General features: G+C 42.5%; 2 protein-coding genes across 2 annotated transcripts in view; one reads left to right on the top strand and one right to left on the bottom strand.

The window, feature by feature from the left end:
- Positions 1-27,906, top strand: part of LOC309620531 (tRNA (uracil-5-)-methyltransferase homolog B-like) — a 111,720-nt gene that overhangs the window by 50,632 nt on the left and 33,182 nt on the right.
- ARL13A (ARF like GTPase 13A) lies at positions 228-24,114 on the bottom strand. The gene is made up of 7 exons (XM_082377654.1): positions 15,217-24,114; positions 14,771-14,841; positions 9,356-9,605; positions 8,355-8,460; positions 7,647-7,837; positions 6,937-7,027; positions 228-6,840 (listed from the first exon to the last, which is right to left on the bottom strand). The coding sequence occupies exons 1-7, from the start codon at positions 15,273-15,275 to the stop codon at positions 6,676-6,678; spliced, it is 933 nt and encodes a 310-aa protein (XP_082233780.1). The 5' UTR covers positions 15,276-24,114; the 3' UTR covers positions 228-6,675.

The raw sequence follows: 27,906 nt of genomic DNA, 5'->3' as shown, positions 1-27,906 counted from the left end.
TGTACTGAATCTCTGACCCATGTTCTGCAGATCATACTGGATACCAACCTTACTGATTGGGCAATACAGGGCAGGTAGAAACAGTATATGAAGAGTAGTAACAAGATTTCAGGAGTAAAAACCATTCAGAGCAGAGGGACCCCTCTACCTATACATATGGAATTCTCTAGTCCAAAAGCCCAGGCCTGTCTTGCAAGACAAAATGGACAAGTACCCGGAGCCACATGGGGCTTGTTGAATGATGGGCCAGGGTCATATGTTCAAAGTGTCTCTGACAGGAGCTAGACTTTAAAAATCCTGGAGGAGGGAGGCCAAGACCTTGACAATGAGAGAAACTCCAAGGCAACCACTTGCCTGAAAGAAAATTTACCCTCAAGGCTCAAGAAACTCTCGCTGATCTTGGTCCCTGGGCTGCCACGCTAAGACAGATTTGTAAGACCTTTTTGGCAGGTTTAGGATTCTCAAACCTGGGAATCATTGGTTGGCAGTGGCTATACTTACCCTAGCTCCCTATACTATTTGTATTTTAGAATCTAAGACATCTCCCTTTGGGTTGTTCTTTGCAGAAAAGAGGATACTTCTCCCAGAAAGGAGGTATAGCTATCTAATGATCTAAGATCCTCCCCTAATCATAATAATAGTAGCTAACATTTCATGAGCTACTTATTATGTGCCAGGCACTCTGCTAAGCATTTTGCTCTGGATTGTCCCCTTTGATTCTCCCAACAAGCCCGTGAGGTACGTACTCTTATTCCTGTCTTCACTGGGGGAAATTGCTCGGTCACCCAGCTTGATAAGGGGTTTGGAGTATGGTAACACCCTGCAGCAACAAAATTATTCACTCAAAAATAAATAAGAATACACTAATGATGAAAAATCTGAAAGAGAAATTAAAGAAACACTCCCATTTACCATTGCAACAAAAAGAATAAAATACCTAGGAATAGACCTACCTAAGGAGAGAAAAGACCTGTATGCAGAAAACTATAAGACACTGATGAAAGAAATTAAAGATGGTACAAACAGATGGAGAGATATACCATGTTCTTGGATTGGAAGAATCAACATTGGGAAAATGACTATAGATTCAATGCAATCCCTATCAAACCACCAATGGCATTTTTCACAGAACTAGAACAAAAAATTTCACAATTTGTATGGAAACACAGAAGACCCCGAATAGCCAAAGCAATCTTGAGAACGAAAAATGGAGCTGGGGGAATCAGGCTCCCTGACTTCAGACTATATTACAAAGCTTCAGTAATCAAGACAGTTTGGTACTGGCACAAAAACAGAAATATAGATCAACGGAACAGGATAGAAAGCCCAGAGATAAACCCACGCACATATGGTCACCTTATTTTTGATAAAGGAGGCAAGAATATATAGTGGAGAAAAGACAGCCTCTTCAATAAGTGATGCCGGGAAAACTGGACAGCTACAAGTAAAAGAATGAAATTAGAACACTCCCTAACACCATATACAAAAATAAACTCAAAATGGATTAAAGACCTAAATGTAAGGCTAGACACTATAAAACTCTCAGAGGAAAACCTAGGCAGAACACTCTGTGGCATAAATCACAGGAAGATCCTTTTGACCCACCTCCTAGAGAAATGGAAATAAAAACAAAAATAAACAAATGGGACCTAATGAAACTTAAAAGCTTTTGCACAGCAAAGGAAACCATAAACAAGACGAAAAGACAACCCTCAGAATGGGAGAATATATTTACAAATGAAGCAGCTGACAAGGGATTAATCTCCAAAATATATAAATAGCTCATGCAGCTCAATATCAAAAAAAACAACCCAATCCAAAAATGGGCTGAAGACCTAAATAGACATTTCTCCAAAGAAGATAGACAGATTACCAACAAACACATGAAAGGATGCTCAACATCACTAATCATTAGAGAAATGCAAATCAAAACTACAATCAGGTATCGCCTCACACCGGTCCGAATGGCCATCATCAAAAAATCTACAAACAGTAAATGCTGGAGAGGGTGTGGAGAAAGGGGAACCCTCTTGCACTGTTGGTGGGAATGTAAACTGATACAGCCACAATGGAGAACAGTATGGAGTTTCCTTAAAAAACTAAAAATAGAACTACCATATGACCCAGCCATCCCACTACTGGGCATATACCCTGAGAAACCACAATTCAAAAAGAGTCATGTACCACAGTGTTCATGCAGCACTGTTTACAGTAGCCAGGACATGGAAGCAACCTAAGTGTCCATCAACAGATAAATGAATAAAGGAGATGTGGCACATTGTACAGTGGAATATTACTCAGCCATAAAAAGAAACGAAATTGAGTTATTTGTAGTGAGGTGGATGGACCTAGAGTCTGTCATACAGAGTGAAGTAAGTCAGGAAGAGAAAAACAAATACTGTATGCTAACACATATATATGGAATCTAAGGGAAAAAAATGGTTCTGAAGAACCTAGGGGCAGAATAGGAATAAAGACACAGATGTAGAGAATGGACTTGAGGACATGGGAAGGGGGAAGGGTAAGCTGGGACGAAGTGAGAGAATAGCGTTGACATATATTCTCTACCAAATGTAAAATAGATAGCTAGTGGGAAGCAGCCACATAGCACAGGGAGGTCAGCTCGGTGCTTTGTGACCACCTAGAGGGGTGGGATAGGGAGGGTGGGAGGGAGACAGAAGAGGGAGGGGATATGGGGATATATGTATACATATAGCTGATTCACTTTGTTATACAGCAGCAACTAAACATTGTAAAGCAATTATACTTAAGTAAAGATGTTAAATAAGAGTATGCTGGCTGTATTGGGGGATATTCTTTAAATTTTTATTTATTATTCATTCATTTTATTATTTATTCATTTTATTATTATTGATTGATTGATTGATTGCTGCGTTGGGTCTTTGTTGCTCCCTGCGGGCTTTCTTTAGTTATGGCGAGCAGGGGCTACTCTTCGTTGAGGTGTGTGGGCTTCTCATTGCAGTGGCTTGTCTTGTTACAGAGCGTGGGCTGTAGGCGTGTGGGCTTCAGTAGTTGTGGCACGCAGGCTTAGTTGCTCCGCAGCATGTGGGATCTTCCCGGACCAGGGCTGGAACTTGTGTCCCCTACATTGGCAGGCGGATTCTTAACCACTCTGTCACCAGGGAAGCCCTCTTTAAATGTTTTTGGTTGATAGATTTTTATGTAGGAAAATTTGGTTGACACCCAGGAACACATATATTGTACAAAGGGAAGTATGCCGATATACTGAAATTCAGTTTTGTCAGAGGTCGTTGCAACCTAAATTCTCCACCCTGCCCATACTCATAGATAGCATTCTCACACCCTTTTAGCCATACTTTTCCTTCTCTCTTGGCTGAGAAAGTATGCCTGCCTCATAGACATACATGCCATAAAGAGAAATGTGGGTGGTCCAATTTTCTGAAGAACCTTGGTTTGTTGAATTATAGTCTCCTGCCTGATAAAACTGTTCTTCAGTAGAGATATTTGCTGCATCCCTGGGTGAGAATGATTGTCAGTAGAATTCTCCAGTGATATTTATTGGGCAATTTGGAGGAAAGTAGGTGGGTCAAGAGTGGCCAGAGAAGCCCCAGAGAGGGTGTAGTACATTGGGGCAGGGATGATAGCACACTGGCTTGGGCATGCAGGAGATCTGGATTTTAGGAGCATGTCTGTCAGTGATCAGCTCTACAGTCACGGGCAAGTCACTTAACCTTTCTGTACCAAATTCCTAATCTGTATAACAGCTGGGGTTGGACTAGAGGTTCTGTAAGGTTCCTTCCAGCTCCATGACTAATAAGCTGAGCCTTAGTCAGAATCCTGTCAAAGACCCACAAAGTGCCTGGGGTGATCCTCTTGGACATGAGGCCATATGCAATGCATAATAGCAAATGCTGCAGTCTTTGACAGTGTCAGGCCCTCCAGATGGTGTTGTGAGACTGATCCTTATGTGCCAGGTTTCTCTCTCTCAGAAACAATTATAGGCTGGTTGGTTTATACTGCCTGGTGAGATCATATAGGGTAGGAGTTAAGAGCATGAGTTATGGAGTTGGAGCTTAGTTTGAAAACCAGTTCTGCCATTTCCTAATGGGTGCCCTGGGACAAATGATTTGACCTCTCTGAACATCAGTTTCTGCCTCTGTAAGATGATGATAATAGAACCGACCTCATAGGCTTGTGACGATGCAAGGCAGTAATGTATGTAAACCACTTAGCCCAGCGTCCTGCAGAATGGAAGTGCTCATTCACCCGTGTCTGCCACAACCATGGGTGTGCTTATTGCTGTCAATGTAGTTCTCCTGACATGGGCGTGGTGAAGCTTCAGCATTTTTCCTGGGTATAGCTTTCTCTTTCTGGGTAGAGTGTGAGAAAAGCATAAGCAGATCTTTCTGGCCTAAAGTAGCTCTAGAGTCAGATCTGGATTTGGTTCCCTGCTCTGCATCTTACAGGCTGTGGGACCTTGAATAAGTTATTTAACTTCCCTACCCCTTAGTTTCTTCATCTGTAAAATGCAGGCAGGTATACTGCCTACCCCCAAGGTTTTTGTGAATAAGATAATGAACGTGAAGAGCTTAGTGCTGCATCTGACATCCAGAAGGCACTCAGTAAATGGGGGCTGTGGTATTGATGGTGAAAGTAACAGCTGAACTAATGGTGAAGAATGATTACCACCACTACCACTGCCCTCCTTGGGATGGAGAGTTGAATGTGTTTAAGCTCGTATGGTTTTTGCATACCTAACCTAAGTGTTAAGGAGAGACAGCAATTGCTATTCCTGAAGGGACAGCAAAAGAATTGTTGCCAGGCTTCTCAGACAGTGGTAGGGAATTTAAAACTGCGTTGTTTTCAGAGGCGTGATTGAAAATGATTCAGCAGAGCATAATTCTCAGCAGAACAGTTTTATTTATTTATGCCAGTCCCCTTCCACCCAAGAACATAGGGGGAAAATGTAATTCTAAACTGACCCTGTACTTCTAAGGCTCAACTGCAGTTGGTCACCCACAACATGTTGTTCACAAACTTCATCAGGAGCATCTGGGTACAAAGACGTCCAGGCTCTGATCTTCTTTGCCAACGTCGTCTTCACTCTCAAACGGATGCCCCCTAACTGTTCTTGAGCCTTTCGGTGGGGATAAGATTCATTTGATGGCTCGAATGTCGATGTACAGGCACAATGGGAGTTCTCAGGGATATTATGTTAGAGTAGGTGGAGTTGTAGGGGGACTGTAGAGGTACTAACAAACAGAAATTGAAAAACTGAATAATCCTAATGGTTCTGTAGATGAACCCATTTACTAAAGGAGGGATATGAGATGTTTCTTTTGACTTCCCTTCCTTTTCCTCTTCAGCGCTCTGTTAAAAGTCTAAAAAGAGAAAGAAAATAGGTAGTCATTGCAAGCAAAGCTAAGCACCAGACTTCCTGTCCATCCAGGTGAGGAGGGTGTTAGCTACTTTCCAAGGTCCCCGGTGTCTTCTCTCTTTTTTGCCCTTGGTTCTGAGGTTATAGAAATGAAAAATGGATTTCAATTTTGGACAGAGATTTAAGGGTAGATTCTGACATCTAGAAAGACACTTCCTCCGCTCTTCTGCCAGATTCCCTCCACTCACCTCTCATCCTCCTTCCCAGAGCAGTACCTCTCTCCTCCTCAATGTTCCTATCTAGGGCCCTCTGTGTAGGTGTAACAACCCAAGGCTCTGGGGTAGCCTGAAGGGCCAGATCCTTTGGAGAGCAGAAGTGACATTATAATATTAACAGTTTACCATCGTGGAGACTGGGGCCAAGGAACACTGAGATGGAGGAGACATTAACAACAATGGGCCTTTAAGTCCTCACAGGTTTTTTTAGTGCCTTTAGTATATTGGGAGAAATCATATATGACTATTAAAAAAATGTCCAATAATACACAAATCCAAAGAAAGGTACCTCGGCTCTTCTCAAAATCACTTAGAATCTTACCCCTAGAGTAAACCACTGCTTGTGTTTGGTGATTCCCCTCCAGATATTCTATGCATGTATACACATCATGCTATATGTGCTGTGCTCTCAATTGCCATTTTCTCTAACAAAACCTTGGGTTGTGGAAAACTTTCCATGTCAGTAAATATAAGTCAACATTAGCCCTTTTAAGGTCTGCATAGTATTCCATTGTGTGGGTGCACCATAATTCATTTAGCCATCCACTATTGTTAGGCATTTAGCTTGTTTCCAATTTTTAGCTGTTATACACAATGCTATGATTAAGCAACCATGAGCATCCTTTTTGTGTACTTGTGTAATTATCTTTGGCTTCAGTTTAAGACATGAGATGATTGGCTCATAGGGTTTCCACAATTTCAAAGTTCTCGATATATATCTATTGAGAGAGAGAGGGAGAGTAGGAGGGAGACATACAACCAAACTACTCTCCCTAAAGGTTGTACCAATTTGTACTTCCACCACTGGAAATCATAACCTTTAAGATAACCCTATAGACATCCAAACAAAGATCTTGGGGCATCATACTGGATGGCCAGATGGTGATCCCCAAGCACTTCATCTACATTTCTTTCTTCTGACCACCAACCATATTATGAGAAAAGAGTTTTGGACTCAAAATAGGAATACTGTTTTATAAATTGTGAGGAAAGGCCTTTACATCTTTTCTTCTCTGACTAACCACTGATCCAGGATTACCTTCAAAAAGATTTCCTTGGCATATGGAGCTGGGGGCTCTCATTGTAGCAAAGCTCAGTGGTGTTACGAGCTCCATTTCCCCCATAACACTCATGCTCCTCCTCAGGTTCGTCTAAAGCAAATGTTACTGATATGTTCTTTTTAGGTCTTATTCTTACACCTTCTTTCTGTATAGCAGGAAGATGAAGGAAAAAAAAAGTCAGTTGGTGCCCGAGAGCTCAGGGATTGGTCCCTGGGGCAATAACATTTAATGAGCCACTTACCTGTAGGATTGGCTTTAGAGGCTTAGGTTCCATTGAGTGTTGTCCTAGGCACTGTCTTTTTTCTTTGGAGTTTCCCATCCTGGTAGTGAAGCTGGGGAAGATAGAAAGGACAAAGCCATAGTGAAAACAGATGCAAGCTCCTTAATCAAATCCAGCTATCCCCCAGCCCTGCCATATGTCTTTGGAACAATTAAACGGACAACAGAACAAGAGGACATTTAGTCCTTTTATTCCTCAAAACCTTGATCACCCCGTTTTCTTTTTTTTTTTCTTCTTCTTTTCCATATTCCTGTTCCCTCCCATCTTTCCTTATCATTGGGATGATCAGAGAACAGGAAGCGGAGAATGTGGGGCACCTCCAGGGCATTTAGCCATAGAATATTGCCAATAAGCTCCTTAAGGGGCTCGTGCTCCTTTTCTCCTCTCTGTGACAAACCAGGGAATTGAAACCCTCTTTTGGAGACGATCTAATACTGATGACTTAACTCATCCCACTGACGTGACCACTTAAATTGTGCCGAGGGGAGGGTGTACCTAACAATGTTGGTATGTTTGTGGTCACTGCCCTCGCCCCATTTGGGCCAACTGATCTTGAGAGACTTGCTCAGCACCGCACAGAATCCATGCCCCTCCCAGAACTCACTGCTTATGTTGAAGACTGACTTTTGCATCTATTCTTATCAGTACACCTAATAGAGACAGCTCGGTACCTGTCTGGTGAGCGTATTTCCCCAAAGCCTCTGGTGGTGCCCTTGGAGGCTGGGATGCTCGATGGGAGTGGCTGTTGGCGAGCACACAGCTCTTCATATTTATCCCCAATGGCAGATAACAGCCAGCGCAGGCTTCCAATTATAGGCTCAGGGTTCCTTCTTTGGAGGTTTCTGATGGCTGAACAGGGCTCCTGTGACAAAAAGAGAAGAGAAGGCTCCAGCCCAGCAGCCTGGGACCCCTGGGGCTCACAGTCCCAGTCACCCTCAGCCAAAGAGCACACGTGCACATAAGCTCTGCTGTGCCTAGAGAGGCTCTTAAGACTTCCTAGGAGATACTCAGCATTCAGTCCTGAGAAGGTATATGAAAGGTACAAAAGCTAAGATCCTTTAATCAAGTGTAATGTCTTGGCTGTGTGACCTCGGACAAGTCACTCAGAGTCTCTGAGCCTTAACTTTCTTAACCATAAAATGAGGCTATTGAAACTTCCAACTTTAAAGAGCTATTTTGCAGGCCTAATGAGAAAACAGATGTGAAAGTGTTGTAAGAGTGGGATATTTATTATCACTGTTGAGTCAGAAATCGTCACTGTAGTTGTTGCCTGGCAAAGAGAGACTTTGCCTAAGACCCAGCATGGGAGGCTGATTATGGGCCAAGGGAGGCATTGGCCTTGCTTGAGAGGACAAGGGAGGGGAGGGCTGGACACTTACGATTCGGCACGGGGACTGGTTCTTCTTCGTTAGCCTTTCCAGCAGCAGATATTCAGTAATATTACGAAGTAGCAAGGCGTCCTTCTTGTCTTGCTTGTTGGCCAGGCTAAAGCCGGGCATTGGAGAGAGGGAGGGAAGAAGAGAGGAAGAGTAAAACTGAGATAGCGGCCAAGGGAAAGAAAAGAAGGGAAAGAGGGGGACAACCAATTCTGGTACAGCTGCTACATATCCAGGGACTAGCTTTTAAGCCATACCCAGTGAGGTGAGCCCGACATTTTTCTAGCCAACTCTCAGTGGAGGAAAGAATAGCACAAGTAATTTGAATCCGAGATAATCCCCAGGCCTCATTTCTCACTTCCTCTACACTGCACCATCAAACTTTAATTAGAATTGCTAACTGGGATACAAACGAATTTGGCGCTTCTACATCCTCCCCCAAACTCTGTCCACGCTTGAGTTGGGGGTCCTAACGAGGAACAAAAAAGGGTAAAAGGGAGTGGGGGAGGGGTGAGGATTGACAGGCCACCTGAATCATCATCCTGGGGTAAGAGTTAGTTACATAACTCTTGGGCAGTTTTCCAAGGGAGGAGGCCATTGGCGTTGAATATACAAAATAGGGGTTTTCTGCCATCATCTCAGGGTCAAAGACCGAAGCCAGAAAAAAGAAGCAAATTTAGGAAGGCAGTCTTCAGGAAGAGTCGAGGGATGGGTTGGGGCGGGGGGTGCAGTGGAAGATCCAGATATTACTCTCCATTTCCCTCTGATGCTTGCCTTCAAAGTTACCTTTGCACAGTTAGGTAACAGGTTCCCCCATGGCAGCGCCTGGTAGAAAGTGGCTCTTGAAAACAGCCCCCAGAGGACTGGGCCACTCCCCTTCAGCCAAAGAGGAGAGGAGGTCTAACTGGATGTGACACAGGGACCACTTAACCCTTCCGCTGTCTACTTCTCTTCTAAAGGCACAAAATGGGAAGGGGAAATTGGACACAAAGGCAGACTCTTACAATAGGATGGGTTTCCCGGCCACTCTTTCATCAGACAGCAGGCGTGGTAAGATGACCTTCACTTCCTGCATGCGCGTTGAGTCACTGGAATCCAGGACAAAAATAAGTCCATGTGCCTGCGCGTAGTAGTTTGGCCAGATTTCTCGGCCCTTACTGTCTCCATTCAGGTCGTAGATGGAAACTTCATAATCATCCAGCAGGACTGTGGTCAGTTCAGGTTTCATACAACCGCCCATCCTACTGGGGAGTACTATGCATAGGGGAAGAGAGGAGAAGCAACAACAAAACGGGGCTATAGTTAGATGAAAGAATTTGTTAAACGATGATCTGAACTTTGACTAGAGCCTGCCCTGAGGAATCCTACGAATGTATCCTGCCATCCGGCTCATGCTCGCCAATCCATCCTCCTAAACCACACTTTGCTCATGCTACCCTCTCCTGGCTCAGTAACCTTCCGTGAGTACCCACTGCTCCGAAGATAGAATACAGACTCCTTTGCCTCCTAACCTGCCAGATCCATCTCTTCCCTGACTGGTGTCCAGGGTCCCTGGTACCCAGTCTATTCCTCCCTATGCTTCCTGACTCATGTGCCTCTCTACCTGCCACTCCACATGAATGTCATGCTCTTTTTGCCCTGGGCCTTCACAAGATGCTATTCCTGCTGGTTAGAACACTCTTCCACTACTCTCTGCTTGGTTAACACCTATTTTGTTTTTTAAATATCAACTTAGATCTTGTTCCTTCTAGAAAGTCTTCTCTCACACCACCATCCCCCAGTCCGGATAAGGTGCCTTTCTTCTGGGCTTACCACTATCACAGCGCATATTACAGTGTTATAAATTCTATGATTTATTTATCTGGGTTATAAACTGCAACAGGATAGGAACCCCTTCAGTTTTTCTTACCGTTATATACATAATGCCAAGCACAGAGGTTGGCACACAGGTGCTCAACAAATATTTGTTGAATGAATTTGATGAGTGAATCAATGAATGAACTAACAGGATGCTCTTCTCTCGCATCCTTTCTTCAAGGCTCGGCTCAAGTACCACTTACTTTAGGAAGCTTCTCTGACCAGTCCAGCTCTCACTTCTCTCTTGTTGAACACGTGATCTGTTAAACTGGTCCTTCACCTCATTCTGTGTGTGTCCTGTCTCCCCAGCTAAAATCTAAGCTCTGTGAGGGAGGGGCTCTGCATTCCCTTATGCACAGTAGGTGTTCAGTAAACGTTTATGGTGCCTGTTACTGTGGATGAGCGTATGAAGTCCTCTTCCTCCTATCTCCTCCGAGAAACCATGCCAAACTCAGGTACCTTTGCCCTTTCAAGGCTATGGCCAGACCATACAATTCCACAGGGCATTCCACCCCTCACTCAGCCCCCAGAGAAATGTGGTTCAGCGTGACAGTCTGCAGACCCATTCCAGTCTGTTCAACTGACAGTTCTGGCCCAGCTCTCTGCCCATATTAGTAATAAAATGATTTTATAGATTCTCTACACTCACACCTGGGAGTTCTAAGACCAGAATCAGTAGCTTCTTATTTATAGTTTCAAGTCTACCTGGAACATTTTCCATAGGATTGCCAGAATAAGTCGTTTAGCTAAGAAGTTAATAGGATGCTTTCAGATCTTTGGAAATTTATGATTATACACACATTTACATGTATACATGTCTCTCTCTATGTGTGTATATGTACATATTATTACATTTTAATGTCATCTCATAATGTCCTCTTCTGTTTTTGTTAGTCAATGATTTATTTTTAATTATAGCTTTCACAGAACATATAATTTTCAGTCACAGCTTTTTTTTTTTAATTAAATTAATTAATTTATTTAATTTATTTATTTTTGGCTGCGTTGGGTCTTTGTTGCTGCGTGTGGGCTTTCTCTAGTTGCGGCGAGCGAGGGCTACTCTTTGTTGCAGTGCGCAGGCTTCTCATTGCTGTGGCTTCTCTTGTTGCAGAGCACGGGCTCTAGGCGTGCGGACTTCAGTAGTTGTGGCACGTGGGCTCAGTAGTTGTGGCTCACGGCCTCTAGAGCACAGGCTCAGTAGTTGTGGCGCAGGAGCTTAGTTGCTCTGCGGTATGTGGGATCTTCCTGGACCAGGGCTCGAACCCGTGTCCCCTGCATTGGCAGGCGGATTCTTAACCACTGCACCACCAAGGAAGCCCTCAGTCACAGCTTTGATGTGTTATTTGTTATGTCTGTATTAGACTACTTAAAAATAATAAGTGAATAGGTGAAAACTCTAAAGGTAATTTTAAAATCTTGTTTTCTGTATCAGTGCAAGCTTTATGTTATCTTCCCCGTTTTTTTTTTTACTTGAAACCTTACCAATTCTTCAATAATTCAATGTGTTGTTGGCAAACCCTAGATGCCACCAGAAGTTGTCCCCTGAAAATTTACATTTCTCTTATTTCCTCTATTAATTTATAAACACTCTGAGGACAGGTACTGAGATGAATCCATCTCTATATCCCTAGCAGAGTGTTGCATAAAGCATAGTTTGGGGACTGTCTGCTTTAGAGTTACATGTGGGTGATTGTTAAGTCCTACCCTGCACCAAATGAATCAGAATCCCTAGGCTTGGGACCCAAGCATCTGTATGTTTAGCAAACTCCGACATTTAACAAAATCCCCAGGTGATTCTTCTGCACCTTACATTTTGAGACCCACTGCCTTAAAGAGCAGTAAAATTCATGCCTGTTGTGTCTCAGCATCATCTGGTGCGCTTGTTAAGGTTTTGATTCCCTGGGCTTTCTCCAGGCCAAAATATCTGAACCTTCAGGTCCCAGATCAGTTGGTGTGAAAGCTCTTCAGGTGATTCTGATTTTTGGCTCTCAGTACTCACTATGCTCCAGGATCACCTGTGGAGCTTTTAAAACCTATGACATTAGGCCTCACTCTCTGAGAGTTTGATGCCATAGATCTGGGGCGGGGCTCAGGCAGCATTTTCTTTTAAAGCTCCCCAGATGATTGAAATGTATAGCCGGGTTTGAGAGAAACTGCTTTAAACGCCCTCATTTAGGGCACCTGCTTGTGCTCATGCTTGGGTTCCTTGCCCCATATGACCATGCCAGACAAAACAGTTATAGTGAATGATGTTAATGATAATGGCTTATGTCCCAAAAGATTTTATAGCTGGTGCCTTCAGATATTCACACAAGTTACTACTTGTAGATTGGAACTTCCTCCCTAGGCTATTATCTGTTTTCGGCAATCATGAACATTTGCAGGAGCTGGTGGGGGGGGCAAGCTATTGCATTTTGGGTACAGAGGAACCTACTAGATTGACTCTGGCAGTCCTGCACGGACAGAGGTGGCCTGAGATGTTCTTTAGAATGTGACATCAGTGGCACTTTGCTTCTTAGCCATTAAAAACTTCTCCGTGAATGAAGTCACAACCATAAACCTATTGGTTTATGTATCAGCCCCAAGTTATTCACCAACCACAAGGCAGGTTATACAGTAACAAATTAAACAGACTCCAGGCTCTGTCCTCTAGGAATTAAAATGGAAAGCAGATGCTATTCTCCTAGGCAAAATAGCATAGGGCTAATTACAGATGAGTGCTTCTCAAAGCTGACTGGCCAACTGAAAGGCCTGGGGAGTTCTTAAAATATAGATTCCCAGGCCCCACCCAGACTGGATGGGAATCTAGGGGTGGGGCTGAGTTGGGCTCTAAAAATTATCCCCACTTTTATCAGTAATCTTGTGATTTACCCTGGCTCCTTGATTTTCTTGCTGCTGCTTACCTTTTTACCATTTCTGCCAATCAGAGAATTGGGAGAGGCAGAGTCAAGTCTGCTGCCCATAAGGTGGGATACCAGGCTGAACCATTGGCTAAAATGTGCTTGGGGCTACCACTCCGAGGGTGGGGGGAGGGGAAGAGAGGGAAAAGTTGGAATGAGGCAACATGTAGCCTGAGGAGAATGGTGGAATGAGGGAGAACATTCATTCCACAAGTGAATGAGTAGCTACCTGAACGTACTAAAAGTACAGAGACTGAAGATACAGAGCTGAAAAAATCCATTATTTTTCCTCAGGGGCTCGCAGTGTAGGGGATGGACTTGCAGTTGTGCAATGATGTTGTGATAAGTGCATAATCGAGGGAGGCACAGAATAGAGTAGGAGCTGAAGAAGGAGGCGCTGGGCGTTAGGGATGGCTTTCCTGAGGTCAAGCTTAGGCTGTGTCTTGAGGCATCTGATTAAGCAGGTAGATGATGGAGGGGATGAAATACTAGGTAGCAGGAGAGCATGTACAGAAAGTGTGGGCATGTGAACTAGAATGGTATAGTGGCAGATGAATGGCAAGTCATTTGTTTTGGCTCCATCAGGGGGCCTATGTGCAGAGCATGGGAAGTGAAGCTGGAGAAATCAGGGACCAGATTGTGGAGGGCCTTCCTTGTGTGCAGCTGAGAAACTTAAGTTTTATTTTGATGACAACAGGGAGGCATTGAGTGGTTTCATGCAGGGTTGGGTCATGATCAGATGTTTGCATTAAGTCCTTCGGGCAGCTGTGTGGACTGAATACTGGGGAGACAACTACAGACGGCAAGATCAGCCAGCAGGCTGTTGCTGTATTTCAACGAAATTGATGCTGGCTTCAAGTAGGCCAGAGGCAGAGGAGTCAAGTTAGCCCTTTCCTCTACGTTGTAGATTGCTGCCAGCCTACATAAAACAACCACCTCATCATAACCCTTCTTTTATTTAATAAAAATCAGTGGAGGGCATCCTGTGCCAACCACTGTGCTGGGCTCTTTGACTGGCTAGCAGTTAGCTGTGTCTTCACAACCGGAAAAGTAGCTCCCTGAAATTCTGTATAATGGCTTCTTGAAATGTCAAGGTATTAAACTGGAGATTTGGTATTAAACTTGCACGTCTCTGAACTGACACCATTTCTCAAGCTCCAACCCTCTATATGAACTGTCACAAAGAGTTTCACGTTATTGAACTTCTTCATCATCCCCCACTTGTCTCTCTTATCTAGACCAAATTCCACTTTAATTGAGCTCTGAAACTAGACACTTTCAAACATGCTATCCTTCCTAATCGACTGCAGTGCTTTACATAGTCTGAGTTCATTCATACTGACATTATGAGAATACCTTCAATTAGGATATCTTATAAAGGGAGCAGGTGACAGACATTACATAAACAGGCTGATAACACCCGAGGAGAGCAGAGAGAGAGAGAGAGAGAGAGAGAGAGAGTGAGTGAGAGTGTGTGTGTGTGTGTGTGTGTGTGTGTGTGTGTGTGTGTGTGTGTGTGTGTGTGTGTGTGTTAGGAAGTGTTTACCTTCAAAAGAGGAAACTCAAGGGTCATGAAGTAAGGCTAGGAAGGAATGATTGTTTCATTGGTCGCTGGGACCCATGGGAGACCTAAACCAGGATCTAATACTCTCAATTCCTTACGTCTCTGGAACACCTCCACAAGAACAGTTTTGCCTGAGTTGTCCAGTCCAATGATAATGATGGTCACATTCCTAGAAATGGAAAAGGAAAATGAGCCAAAGCCTTAAAAGTACTGTTAGTTCTTAAGTTAAAGAAAGAATTATACTCTTCCTTGGTGTTTGGGGCTCTGCCTGCAGTGGTCCCAATGCAGTCATAAAAGGGACAGCCAGGTGGTAGAAGGTGGTGTGGGGACCCCTCCCCAAAGCCTCCAAGGATGCTTTTCTTCCCTGATTCACTTGCCTTGTAGAATTGGCCATCCTCCCCCAACCCTGTCCCTAATCTTGTAGACACTACTTAGTCACTTCCCCTAATAATATATATCATAAAGATTTGTCCTTTGAGGGATTGTGGGCAGGTACATTGGAGGAAATGGTGGAACAGGTCTAGAGAAATAATTACAGTATTACCTTCGTGTCTCTTCAGTTGCCTTTACGCAAGGCCAGCAGGAGGTCAGTATCTGGAACATGATTCAGCTTAGTTCTTTAATATTAAGGGAAACAAGTAAACAAGAAATCAGCCCCATTATTAACTCTGAACCTAAATCAGCTTATGAGTACACAGGTACTGATAAACAGGAAGCCTGGGACTGTCAGAAGTCCATTACTTCATTCTGTCCAACCTTGTCTATGTCATAGAGGGAGGGACTGGTTATAGTCAACTCTAGTGGCAAAATGGGGTGATTTCTTATTAAAGCAACCCACATAGGCATGATGGCATCAGGTGTGACCTATCCCTTCAGCCATAGTTCATTCCTGTTATGAATATCTTCATGCAACCTTGGGGGTGCGGGTGGGGTGGAGAGATGCCTTGGAGAAGAACCAGCTTAGAGTTCAACTGGAAGACCTGTTCTAATTAACAACTATTCATTGGGCTTGGTTCTCTTACTGCCTCTGCTGCAAAAATGTGGGTGTTGGTGACCCACTATCATAGATTTCATACAATTCCTAATGCTATAAGGGATTTTAGAGATCATCTACTCTAATTGATTTCAAACATCAGTCCAGGTACCCTACTCACAAAGATTCTCAGGGAGCAGCATAAGCTCCCCAGGTGATATCAAAGTACAGCTGTATTTGGAAGTGATTGCCTAAGTAGAAAGGGTAATTTACACAGTCACGTCACAGTTAATCCATGTTGTAGCATGTATTAGTATTTCATTACTTTTTATGGCTGAATAATATTCCATTGTATGGATATACCACCTTTTGTTTATCCATTCATCAGTTGATGGACATTTGGATTGTATTTACTTTTTGACTCTTATGAATAATCCTGCTATATACATGTGTGTACAAGTTTTGTGAGGACATATGTTTTCAGTTCTCTTGGGTATATACCTAGGAGTGTAATTGCTGGGTCATATGATAACTCTATGTTTAACCTTTTTAGGAAGTGTCAGATTGTTTCTACATTTTACATTCCTACCAGCAAGGCAGGATGGTTCGAATTTCTCCACATCCTCGCAAACTCTCATTGCTGTATTTTTTTATAGCCATACTAGTGGATGTGAAGTGGTATCTAATTTGTGGTTTTGATTTATATTTTCCGAATGACTAATTACACTGGGGCCCAGAGCTGGGGGAAGCTCTGGTTGGGTTAACAAAGTACTTAGGCTGATACTCAGATGGGCTTTTCTTAGCTATCTGCTGAGCACAGTGTATGTGCCAGCTTATCAATGAATAACTTAGCAGGGTTCTGCAGAGTCACCCACTGTTTTAGAGAATTGCCATCCCCAAATAGGGACTCACATTTCATAGCATGTCTTAGAGCATAGTTCATTCCCTAGAAAATCATTTGGATTCCCATAAGGACCTCCTGGAGAATAGCTCTGGCTTATGCCAGATGAAAGGGAAACCTTATATGTGGCCTGTGATCAAAACCAGCCTTACTCCAGCTTTGCTCATGAAGCTGATAAGACCTGGAGCCTGAAACACTAGAGTCTGATTGTCTGGGTTCCATGATAGCCATCTCCCTTTGAGACAAGAAGTAGCAGCTTCATGTCTATTTCCTGATAATTAGCAGAGCTTCCTAACTTGATCTCAGGCAGTCTGTATTTGTTAGCACCACTAAAAGAGGTCAAACTGGCATCACACAAATTCTTCATTAAGAACATATCTTAAAGAAGGATCATGTACCACAATGTTCATTGCAGCTCTATTTAGCCAGGACATGGAAGCAACCTAAGTGTCCATCCACAGATGAATGGATAAAGAAGATGTGGCACATATATACAATGCAATATTAGCCATAAAAAGAAACGAAATTGAGTCATATGTAGTGAGGTGGATGGACCTAGAGTCTGTCATACAGAGTGAAGTTAAGTCAGAAAGAGAAAAACAAATACTGTATGCTGACACATATATATGGAATCTAAAAAAAAAAATGGTTCTGAAGAACCTAGGGGCGGGACAGGAATAAAGATGCAGACGTAGAGAATGGACTTGAGGATACGGGGAGGGGGAAGGGTAAGCTGGGACGAAGTGAGAGAGTGGCATGGACATATATACACTACCAAATGTAAAATAGATAGCTAGTGGGAAGCAGCCACATGGCACAGGGAGATCAGCTCGGTGCTTTGTGACCACCTAGAGGGGTGGGATAGGGAGGGTGGGAGGGAGATGCAAGAGGGAGGGGATATGGGGATATATGTATATGTATAGCTGATTCACTTTGTTATAAAGCAGAAACTAACACACCATTGTAAAGCAATTATACTCCAATAAAGATGTGTTTAAAAAAAAAAAAAAGGATAAGTAGGATAACCAAGAAGGAAAATAACTGGACTAGGGATTGCTGGGTCCTTTCATTTCTAGCACCTCTCCTGGGTACTCTGGAATGAAATCACCTAAATTAAACCTACCATTTTCAGATTTCTTATCTACAGAATGGAGATAATGATACATTTTGCATACCTTGGGGTGGTTAATTATGTATCTGATTAGAAGTTGGTTCTTTTTGGGTGAAAGACATAAGATGGGTAGAGTAATAGGAAGGTGTATTGAGCTTTCTAGCCTTCTTGCCAGAGTAACACAGCTTAGTTGCCCCCTTATGAAGAGTAAGTCCATGTCCTAACAGTGGCTGTTAAGGTTCTGGCATATCCATGGTAACCACTGCCTGGTTTATAGCAGCCAAACTCACATCTCCCTACCTTGTCTGATTAAAGCTAATTACTAAATGAACTTTTTTTTTTTTTTTTTTTTGCTGTGTTGGGTCTTCACTGCTGCACACGGGCTTTCTCTAGTTGCGGTGAGCGGGGGCTACTCTTCGTTGCGGTGTGCGGGCTTCTCATTGCGGTGGCTTCTCTTGTTGCAGAGCATGGGTTGTAGGCGTGCGGGCTTCAGTAGTTGTGGCTCACAGGCTCTAGGCACGCAGGCTCAGTAGTTGTGGCTCACGGGCTTAGTTGCTCCGCGGCATGTGGGATCTTCCTGGACCAGGGCTCGAACCCGTGTCACCTGCATTGGCAGGCGGATTCTTAACCTCTGCGCCACCAGGGAAGTCCTGGAGGTGTCTTTTCCAGTAGATGAAATCTCCAGGCTGCGAGGGTGCTTAAGGTCTTTGTCTCCTGAGAGCGCACTGTGAAAACATTGCTCTACTAAAACATGGTTATTTTTAATAGAAGCGATTAGGCCTTTGCAATATTGGAGTATTTCTCGTTTTGTCAGCTGTGGGGCAAAAGAGGTAGGAACCGAGTGCATTGAGTGACCTGTGACTATCTCAGAGGGTGAGCGTTTGAGTTCCAAAAGGGATGGATATAAGATTTAGAAGGATCAATGGCAGTGCTTTTGGCCAACGTATTTAGAGGGCCCACACAAATTTTGCCAATTGAGTTGTTTTTTTTTTAAATTTTTATTTATTTATTTATGGCTGTGTTGGGTCTTCGTTTCTGTGCGAGGGCTTTCTCTAGTTGTGGCAAGCGGGGCCACTCTTCATCGCGGTGCACGGGCCTCTCACTATCGTGGCCTCTCTTGTTGCAGAGCACAGGCTCCAGACGCGCAGGCTCAGTAATTGTGGCTCAGGGGCCCAGCCGCTCCGTGGCATGTGGGATCTTCCCAGACCAGGGCTCAAACCCGTGTTGCCTGCATTGGCAGGCAGATTCTCAACCACTGCGCCACCAGGGAAGCCCCCCAATTGAGTTTTAATAATGCCGTTAGTGCATTTGACTAAACCAGAGGATTGAAGGTGCTAATTGCAGTGAAACTGTTGTAAAACTGGCCAAACAGCACATACGTCAAAATACCTGACCAGTAAAATGGGTCCCCTGATCATTATGAAGTTTGAGAGGATTTCCCCAGGTAGGTATATTTTCCAAAAGGACTTTAGCCACAGAAGAGGCAGTAGCCTCTCTGCAAGGGAAGGCTTCAGTCCAGTGTGAAAACATTCAGGCCATGACCAAAACGTATTTATTTACATCCCTGAGATGGAGGAAGTTGTATGAAATCCAATTGCCAGACCTTGAATGGTCTATAAGGCAGTTTAAAATGCTTGGGAGCAGTAAGAACAGGCTTCCTTGGGTTGTACTTTGGACCAGTGGGACAAGTGAGGTAGGCATTTTTTGCAGCTTTGTTAATGTTTCCCCACGAATATTGATTCATGAAAGTTGTAATTTTGTCAGTAGACCAATGGTTTAATGCATATACAATGATTAGGAGTAGGAATTTTAGAGTCTTCAGTCAGACTGAATTGTTATTTGATCTGAACCAGAGCTTTCGCTTTTTATCAAACCAAGAGTTGTTGAATTTCCAATCTTGTGTTTTCTTTTCTGAGGCCAGTTGTTGGGCTTCTCCAGCCAGTTTTTCTGAGTTATCATTTGGGGAAATATCCCTTTGGACCGTGACAGAAGTTTGACTGCTTTTGGTTCCTTTAAGGGCAGCATTCCCTGTGGAACTGTCAGCAAGGTAATTTCCCTTAGCTTCCAGGGAGTCAAGTTTAGAATGCCCTGGAATTTTAATAATAGCTTAAGTGGCAGGTAAAAGTATTACATTCAATAATTCCTGAACATAGGGGCCATTTTAAATTTTATTTCTACTGGAAGTTAGGAAGCCATGTTGCTTCCACAACATTCCAAAATCATGAGCTTCTCCAAAAGCATGTCTACTATCAGTATAAATATTGGCAGTTTTGTACTTGGCTGAAGTACAGCCCCGTTGGGCTGAAGTAGCCATAGGTAAAGATGCTGTCTCAACAACATCAAAAGGAGTTCCAATAGCATACCCAGCACAATATTTACCATGATCACCTTTTAAAAAAGAACCATCAGCAAGCCATGAGAAGTCAACATTACCCAAATGACTTTCCTGCAGATCATCACGAGGCATCAGGAGGTGATCCATCAGTGTTAAGTAGTTGTGAGAGACTTTGCTGATGATGGAGTAGAGAGGAGTCACAGGGTTAAGGTTATTACAACCTAAAAGAGTTATGTGAGGAAGTTAACAAAAGGACTTCTTAGGAGTTGAGGTTGGCTGACTGAGAAATGCTGAGTGTGAGGAGAATTCAGAAGGGCTTCTACTGCATGAGGTACAAAAATGGTTAAAAGGGATCCCACCACGATCTTTTTGATGGCCTTAACCAAAAAGGCAGTGGCAGTAATGGCTCTAAGGCAAGGTGTGGGCTGGGGGTGTCTCTGTGCCACAGGGTCCAGTTGCTGGCTATAATACCCTGTGGATCAATGGTGGTCCCCATGTTTTTGGGTGAGTACCCCAAAGGCATTACCTTCCTTTTCATATATAAAAATGGAAAAGGGAATCTGATCGTTGGATGCCCAAGGGTGTGTGGGTTCATCAAACTCTCCTTTAAGGCCTTAAAGGCTATTTTGTCTGGTTCTTCCCGTAAAATTGTGTTGGGGTTGCTCTTTAGTAAAATATACAGAGATTTGGCTGTAAGAGAGAAATTTGGAATCCAGTTTCAGCAATATCCACCTAGCCCGAGAGAACCTTGTAGTTGGCACTTAGTTTTGGATTTTCAGAAACTTAGGACATCATGAAGCCTTCTGGATCCAGGTATAGCCCTTTTTCTGGTATCAGATGCCCTAAATATCGAACCTGGGTTTGGGAAAACTGCAATTTTTCCTTGGCAACCTTATGTCACTTTAAGGCTAAAAGCTTTAGCAAGTGGATGCTGTTTTCCTGTGAGGAGGCTTGAGAAGGAGGGCAAAGAAGCAAATCATCCACATATTGCAACAAAGTAGAACCCCAAAGGAACTTTATACCATCCAGATCAGCCTTCAGGATTTGTGAGAAATAACGACTCTCAGTAAAACCCTGAGGCATTACTGTGCAGGTGAATTGTTTCTCTTCCCAGATGAAGGCAAAAAGGTATTGGTTAGAATGCGCTGCATAAATCAATCATAGTAAAGAGTTTGCTTCTGTTGGAAACGGATGTTAGTAGCATATGAAAGTTAGGAATAACAGGCTGTCGAAGGATAACAGTCTTGTTTATTGCTCAGAGGTCCTGGACAAACTTCCACCCTCAGCCCTTAGGTTTTCTTGCTGGTAAAATCAGAGGACTACAGGGATTAGTACAAGGGATAATGAGGCCTTGAGCCTTGTTATCTTCTATTAAGGGCTTTTTACCTTGAACGCCTTCTTTACTTACAGGGTGTTGATTAATTCTGGGGAGAAGTTTGGGGGGGGGGGTATTTGGATCTTGATGGGATGTACACTGTGAATTACCAATATCAGTTGGAGATTTTGCCCACAAGGAGGGTAGTAGCTGATCCAATAGGGACAAATGATCAATGTTTGCAGAATCAGCTGTAGTACCATCAGAGACAGAGCAAATAAAAGATGTCAAAGGGTCATTTAATTCACCTGATTGACTGCTTTGATGACTACTGTCAAATTGTAGAATTATTTCTTCCTTTTGGGAGAGAAAAATTCTGGCATGATGCTGTACTTCTCTAAGAAGACTCAGTGAAATAAATGGATAGGGGTGGAGGAACTAAAGAGAAAAGGGTGTGTTATCTCTCAAAGGGCCTAAACAAAAGAGAATAGGTTCAGAGACTGGAAACTCTTGAGGTTCATTAGGGATCCCTACTATTTGAACTGTCTTAGTGCTCCAAGGTAGAGACCATTTTATTGTAGTGGGGTTGAGCACCAAGAGTGTGGCTCTGGTGTCAGGACTGGAAAAGATTTATCCTTAATCTGGAGAAATGTTCTTCAAGATAATTAAGAGGGAGGGATTGGGAATAGCCCTTATAGTTCCTTTGAATCCTGTCATTGAGAATTGGGAGGATGTTGGATAGACAAGTTAGAAGGCTGAAGGCACCTGAAGTGCTTAAATTGGTAACAATCTCTTTTCTGATATCCTGGCTCTTTGCAATAATAGCAGAAACTAGGAGGGTTTTGGTTTTGTTTAGGGGCCTCCACTTGCTGGAGTTGAAGATTAAGAATTTTAGCAGTTTTCCTTTTATGTGACTCATCTAGAGTGTAAGAGAGCTGGTTTGCCAGATTAACTAAATCTGGAGTGGACAAAGTTTCCCATTCCATCCTGGTCCTTTTTACTAGAAGAGAAAAATCCTGGTTCAGCCCACTAATAAAAATAGAGTTGAAAGCTACCCAGGAAGAACAGCATCTGAAGGAAGATTAGAATTTTCCTTAAACACATTCTGAAGTTGATCATAATAGTCATGAACAGGTTCATTAGGTTTTTGTGTGCAAGCCTGAATTTTGTTCCAGTCAACAGGCTTTGGAAAAGCACTATGAATTGCTCTATGAACTCACTTAGCAATTGCCTGAGCTTGATTGGTAAATGGGCTGGTCTCCCAGTTGTAATTCTAGAGACCTTTCAGGATTTCCCCAGTTGGTGATTTTCATCCAAAGCTGGGCCTGGCCTTCACTGACAAGCATATGAACTAGCTGATTTAAGTCAGAGTTGATAAGTCTGAATGACTACATTAAATTCCTCAGCATATCTGTAAGGATTTCAGTTACTTTGGGAAAATCTTTGACTATGGCTTTGCAGTTCCACTTTAGTCCAGGGGATATAAAAAAAATTTAAGAGTTTAGTCTCTGGATCCTCACAAGGCTTAATTTTAGAGAGACAGGTTCTGGTAAGTTCAGAGGAAATGGCAGTGGGGAGAGTTTCAGAGAAAAGGGAAAGTTTGGTGAGAGAATTAGTATGGGGGAACTGAGGGTTACAGAGGAGGTATAGGTGGCATAAAAGGGAAGAAGGAGGATGGCACTGGAGGCAGAGCCAGGGGAAAGGAATAAGATGACACTGGAGGTGGTATCTGTGATGCAGAAGCCAGGGAAGAGGAACATGAGGCTTTTGCAGCCATTCTATCTTTCTTTGTTTGCCTCAGAGGATCTTAAAATCTTATTCTGCAGAGATGCAATTTTAGGCTCCTGATAATGTTTGGAAGCCTCAAAATAATTGAAATAGGCATTCCATTCAGTTTTGGAAATTTTACAGGTGTGGTTGTCAATTTGGTCTTAAGTAAGTTTGGGATTTCAATAGTTCTCCATAATGACCATTCATGTTCTAAATTGCCTTTGGTTAGGTTGGTCCATTTACTTAGAAATGTACATGAGGAAGGACTGCGGTTTTTAAACATAAAATCAGCCATGGTCCTGGTAGGTAAGGGTGCCCTCAAAGTATTTAGATAATTGGGATCCCATTTCTCAGAGGTTTTTCTTTAGAGTAAAATAGTAATTTTCAAACAGCCTGAACAGCTTAAGCAGGCTCAAACAGCCTGCAGGCCTACTACCAGCCAGTTCTGAGGGAACAGTCTAGTCTCAAAGGAGCCAGGCCAAAGGCTGCTCAGCACAGCTCTAAAGGAGCAACCTAATCCTGAAGGAATCAGGCTGAAGGCTGAATAGCATAGTTCCAATGAAACAGTTCCTGTTCCAAAAGAAATCAAGCTGAAGGCTACCACAGTTCCAGTTGGAACAGCCTGATTTAAAAAAAAAAAAAAAAAAACCAGGCCGAAGTGCCAAAGAAGTACTCACAGACAGAATAAGGCCTTAATCAGAAAGAATAAACCGTTAAAATAGATCCCAAATTAAACCTGGAGAGCTTCAAAACACAAAGAGGGCAGAAGCTTGGATTCAGGAGAAAAACTTACCCTTAAACCTCAGGGTCAGCAATAAAAAAACATTCAGTGGGATTTTTAGTTACCATACCTGTCTGCGCACCAGCCTCAGAGTCGTTGGAGGTCTCCTCTGGATCCCTGTATGGGCCCGCAAAATGTTGACCTTAAACAAACAGACTGCCAGTTACTTCTGAGGTAAAAGCGGACTTACTCAGAATCAGCAGAGAATTGTTAATTCCGGGTCTGCAACGGTGGCGAGCCTCGGGCAACTCCCTCCGCCTCAACTGGCGAGCCTCGGGCAACTCCCTCCGCCTCAACGTGACGAGAACGCTTAGCGAGAGTTCAAAGAGGAAGCCGGGAAGGCTAGTAAGCAGAGAGCCCATTGGAGGAATTGAGAGTTCGAAGTATAGTGGCTTTTCATTGGCTGAGTTGTGGCAGTCTCTCATTGGCTGAGCTCTTGCCAGGCAAAAAGAGGAGGTTTTTCTTTTTCTTGTTGGGGGCTGCTGTTGTCGTAGGTTGTGAGAGCTCCCCCTTCTGGCTCCTTGACTCTACTTTATTTGAGATTTCTGTTTGTTAATTTTTATAATACCTCACACTAGTATTTGTTAAAATTAAAGAACCAGTATTGATACATTATTATTAACTAAAGTACATACCTCATTCACATTTCCTTAGTGCAGTCTCTTTTGCCTTTAGTGTTACAGACTCCACTTATTTCCAAAGTCAGTTGCGTCACCACACTTACCCTGCCTCCTTCAATGAAGTTGTTTCATACATTTGTAATACACATACTGTAATAAGTTAATTTTGTGTGTCAACTTGACTGGGCCATGGGGTGCCCAGATATTTGGCCAGACATTATTCTGAGTGTTTCTGTGAGGGTGTTTATGGGTGAGATTAACATTTAAATAGACTGAGTAAAGCAAATTGCTCTCCCTAATTTGACCTCATTCAATCAGTTGGAGGCAGGACTAAGAACAAAAAGGCTGGGGCTTCCCTGGTGGCGCAGTGGTTGAGAATCTGCCTGCCAATGCAGGCAACACGGGTTCGAGCCCTGATCTGGGAAGATCCCACATGCCGCGGAGCAACTAGGCCCGTGAGCCACGATTACTGAGCCTGCGCGTCTGGAGCCTGTGCTCCGCAACAAGAGAGGCCGCGTTAGTGAGAGGCCCGTGCACCGCGATGAAGAGTGGCCCCCACTTGCTGCAACTAGAGAAAGCCCTCGCACAGAAACGAAGACCCAACACAGCCATTAATTAATTAATTGATTTTAAAAAAAGCTTTGTTCTTAAAAAAAAAAAAGAACAAAAAGGCTGACCCTCCCCCAAGTAAGAGAGGAAGGAGTCAGACAGAAGTCTGACTGCCTTTGAGTTGGGACATTGACTTCTTTCCTGCCTTCAGACTCAAAGTGAAACAACGGCTCTTCCTGGGTCTTGAGTCCCCTGGCCTTTGGACTGGAACTACAACCATCCACTCTTCTGGTTTTCAGGCCTTAGGACTCGTACTGGAACTAAACAATCGGCTCTCCTGAATCTCTAGCTTGCCAGTTCACCCTGCAGATCTTGGGACTTGCCAGACTATATAAATGCATGGGCCAGTACCTTATAATAAATCTACACACACACACACACACACCTCCTATTGCTGGGATGGATGTGAACAGCTACTTGTTCTTGCATCAGGACCTCCTTCTATCCTACCCCTTCTCTCCTGCCTCCAGTTCTCTGCCTCAAATACTCTCCTCCCACCCTTCACTTTCATGGTTCGTTCTCATCTCTCAATTCTCTCATCTTCCTGTCATCTCCTCAAAAGAAGCCTTCCCTGACCCAGGTTATTTCCATTTCCCCTTTCATCCCTGTTATTTTTATTTTAAACAACTTTTTAGTTAAAATAAAGATACAGAAAACTACACAAAACAAAACTTAGCTTAAAGAGTTACTATAAAGTGAACACCCTAGTAACCATCATCTTATTTAATCTACATGTTTATTCTCTATTCCTTTCTCTTCTCTTTTCAACATTATCATACCTTAAAGTAGACTTTAAAAACCCACATCTATACACTTTTAAGACACATAGATTCATGTATCCACCACCACAATCTATATACAGAACAGTTCCATGACCCCAAAAAGCTCTCTGTTGCTGTCCCTTTATAGTTTCACCTCTTCCCCAACCTCCCCCACCCCACTAACCTCTGGCAACTAATAATCTGTTCTCTATTATCATAGTTTTGTCATTTCGAGAATGTTATATATATGGAATCATACATTTATGATTAAAACTGTTTTTTTTACATCAGCCTCATGCCATTGAAATTCATCCAAATAGTTGTGTCTATAAATAGTCGGTTTCTCTTTATTGCTAAATAGTATTCCATTGTGTGGATGTACCACAGTGTATTCTATCTTCTGAGGAACATTTGGATTATTTCCAATTTTTGGCAGTTGTGAATGGAGCTAGAATAAACATTCATGTTCAGGATTGTTTTTAACAAGATGAATGTTTATATTTTTTTAATTGAGGTATAGTTGATTTACAATATATCAATTTCAGGTGTACAAGATAATGATTCAGAATTTTTCTAGATTATACTCCATTTATAGTTATTATAAAATATTGACTATTTTCCCTGTGCTGTACAATATATCCTTGTAGCTTATTTATTTTATACATAGTAGTTTGTACCTCTTAATCCCCTACCCATATCTTGCCCTTCCCCCTTCCCTGTCCCCACTGGTAACCACTAGTTTGTTCTCTATATCTGTGAGTCTGTTTCTTTTTTGTTATATTCACTAGTTTTATTTTTCAGATTCCACATGTAAGTGATAATATAGTATTTGTTTTTCTCTGTCTGATTTATTTCACTAAGCATAATGCCCTCCAGGTCCATCCATGTTGTTGCAAATGGCAAATTTTCATTTTTTTATGGCTGAGTAATATCCCATTGTGTGTGTGTGTGTGTGTGTGTGTATAACTTCTTTATCTATTTGTCTGTTGATGGTATATTCAGGATTTTTACTTTTTATTTTGAAATGACTACAGATTCACAGTACAAGGAGGTCCTATGTACATTTCACCTGGCTTCCCCTATTATTAACGATAATAGCTTGTATAACTATAGTACAATATTAGAACTATGAAACTGACACTGATAAAAATGCATAAACCTTACTCAGATTTCACCAGTTTTATATGCACTCATTTATGTGTGTGTATAGTTCTATGCATTTTAAAAAATAACAGCTTTATTGAGACATAATTCACAAACCATACAATTCTTCCATTTAAAATGTGCAATTCAGTGGTTTTTAGTATATTCAAAGAGTTGTGCATCTATCACTGCAATCAATATTGGAACATTTTTGCTGTATTCTGTAAGTTTTCATATGTTGTATTTACATTTTTATTTGTCTCAAGATATTTTTTGATTTCTCTTTTGATTTCTTCTTTGACTCATTGGTTGTTCAGTAGCATTTTGCTTAACCTCCACCTATTTGTGAATTTTCTGGTTTTCTTCTTGTAATTGATTTCTAATTTCATACCATTGTGTTTAGAAAAGATGTTTGATATGATTTCAGTCTTCTTAAATTTATTAAGACTTATGGCCTAACATATGATCTATCCTGGAGAATGTTCCATGTGTGCTTGAGGAGAATGTTTATTCTGTTGCTTTTGGATGGAATGTACTATACATGTCTGTTAAACCCATCTGGTCTAATGTGTTGTTTAAGGCCAATGTTTTCTTATTGATTTTCTGTCTGGATAATCTAACCATTGGTGAAACTGCATTATTAAAGTCCCCTACAATTGTTGTATTATTGTCTGTTTCTCACTTTAGGTCTGTTAATATTTGCTTATCTGCTTAGATGCTCTTATGTTGGGTGCATAAATAGTTACAAATGTTATATCCTCTTGTTGGATTGACCCTTTTATCATTATGTAATGACTTTCGTTTTCTCTTATTACAGTCTTTATCTTAAAGTCTATATTGTCTGATGTAAGTATAGCTGTCCCAGCTTTCTTTTGGTTTTCATTTGCATGGAATATATTTTTCCATCCCTTCATT

Source organism: Balaenoptera borealis (genome assembly GCF_965194805.1).
Source record: "Balaenoptera borealis genome assembly, chromosome: X".
Lineage (NCBI taxonomy): Eukaryota > Metazoa > Chordata > Mammalia > Artiodactyla > Balaenopteridae > Balaenoptera > Balaenoptera borealis.
The sequence above is the reverse complement of the archived record's forward strand: the minus strand, read 5'-3'. Positions and strand labels throughout refer to the sequence as shown.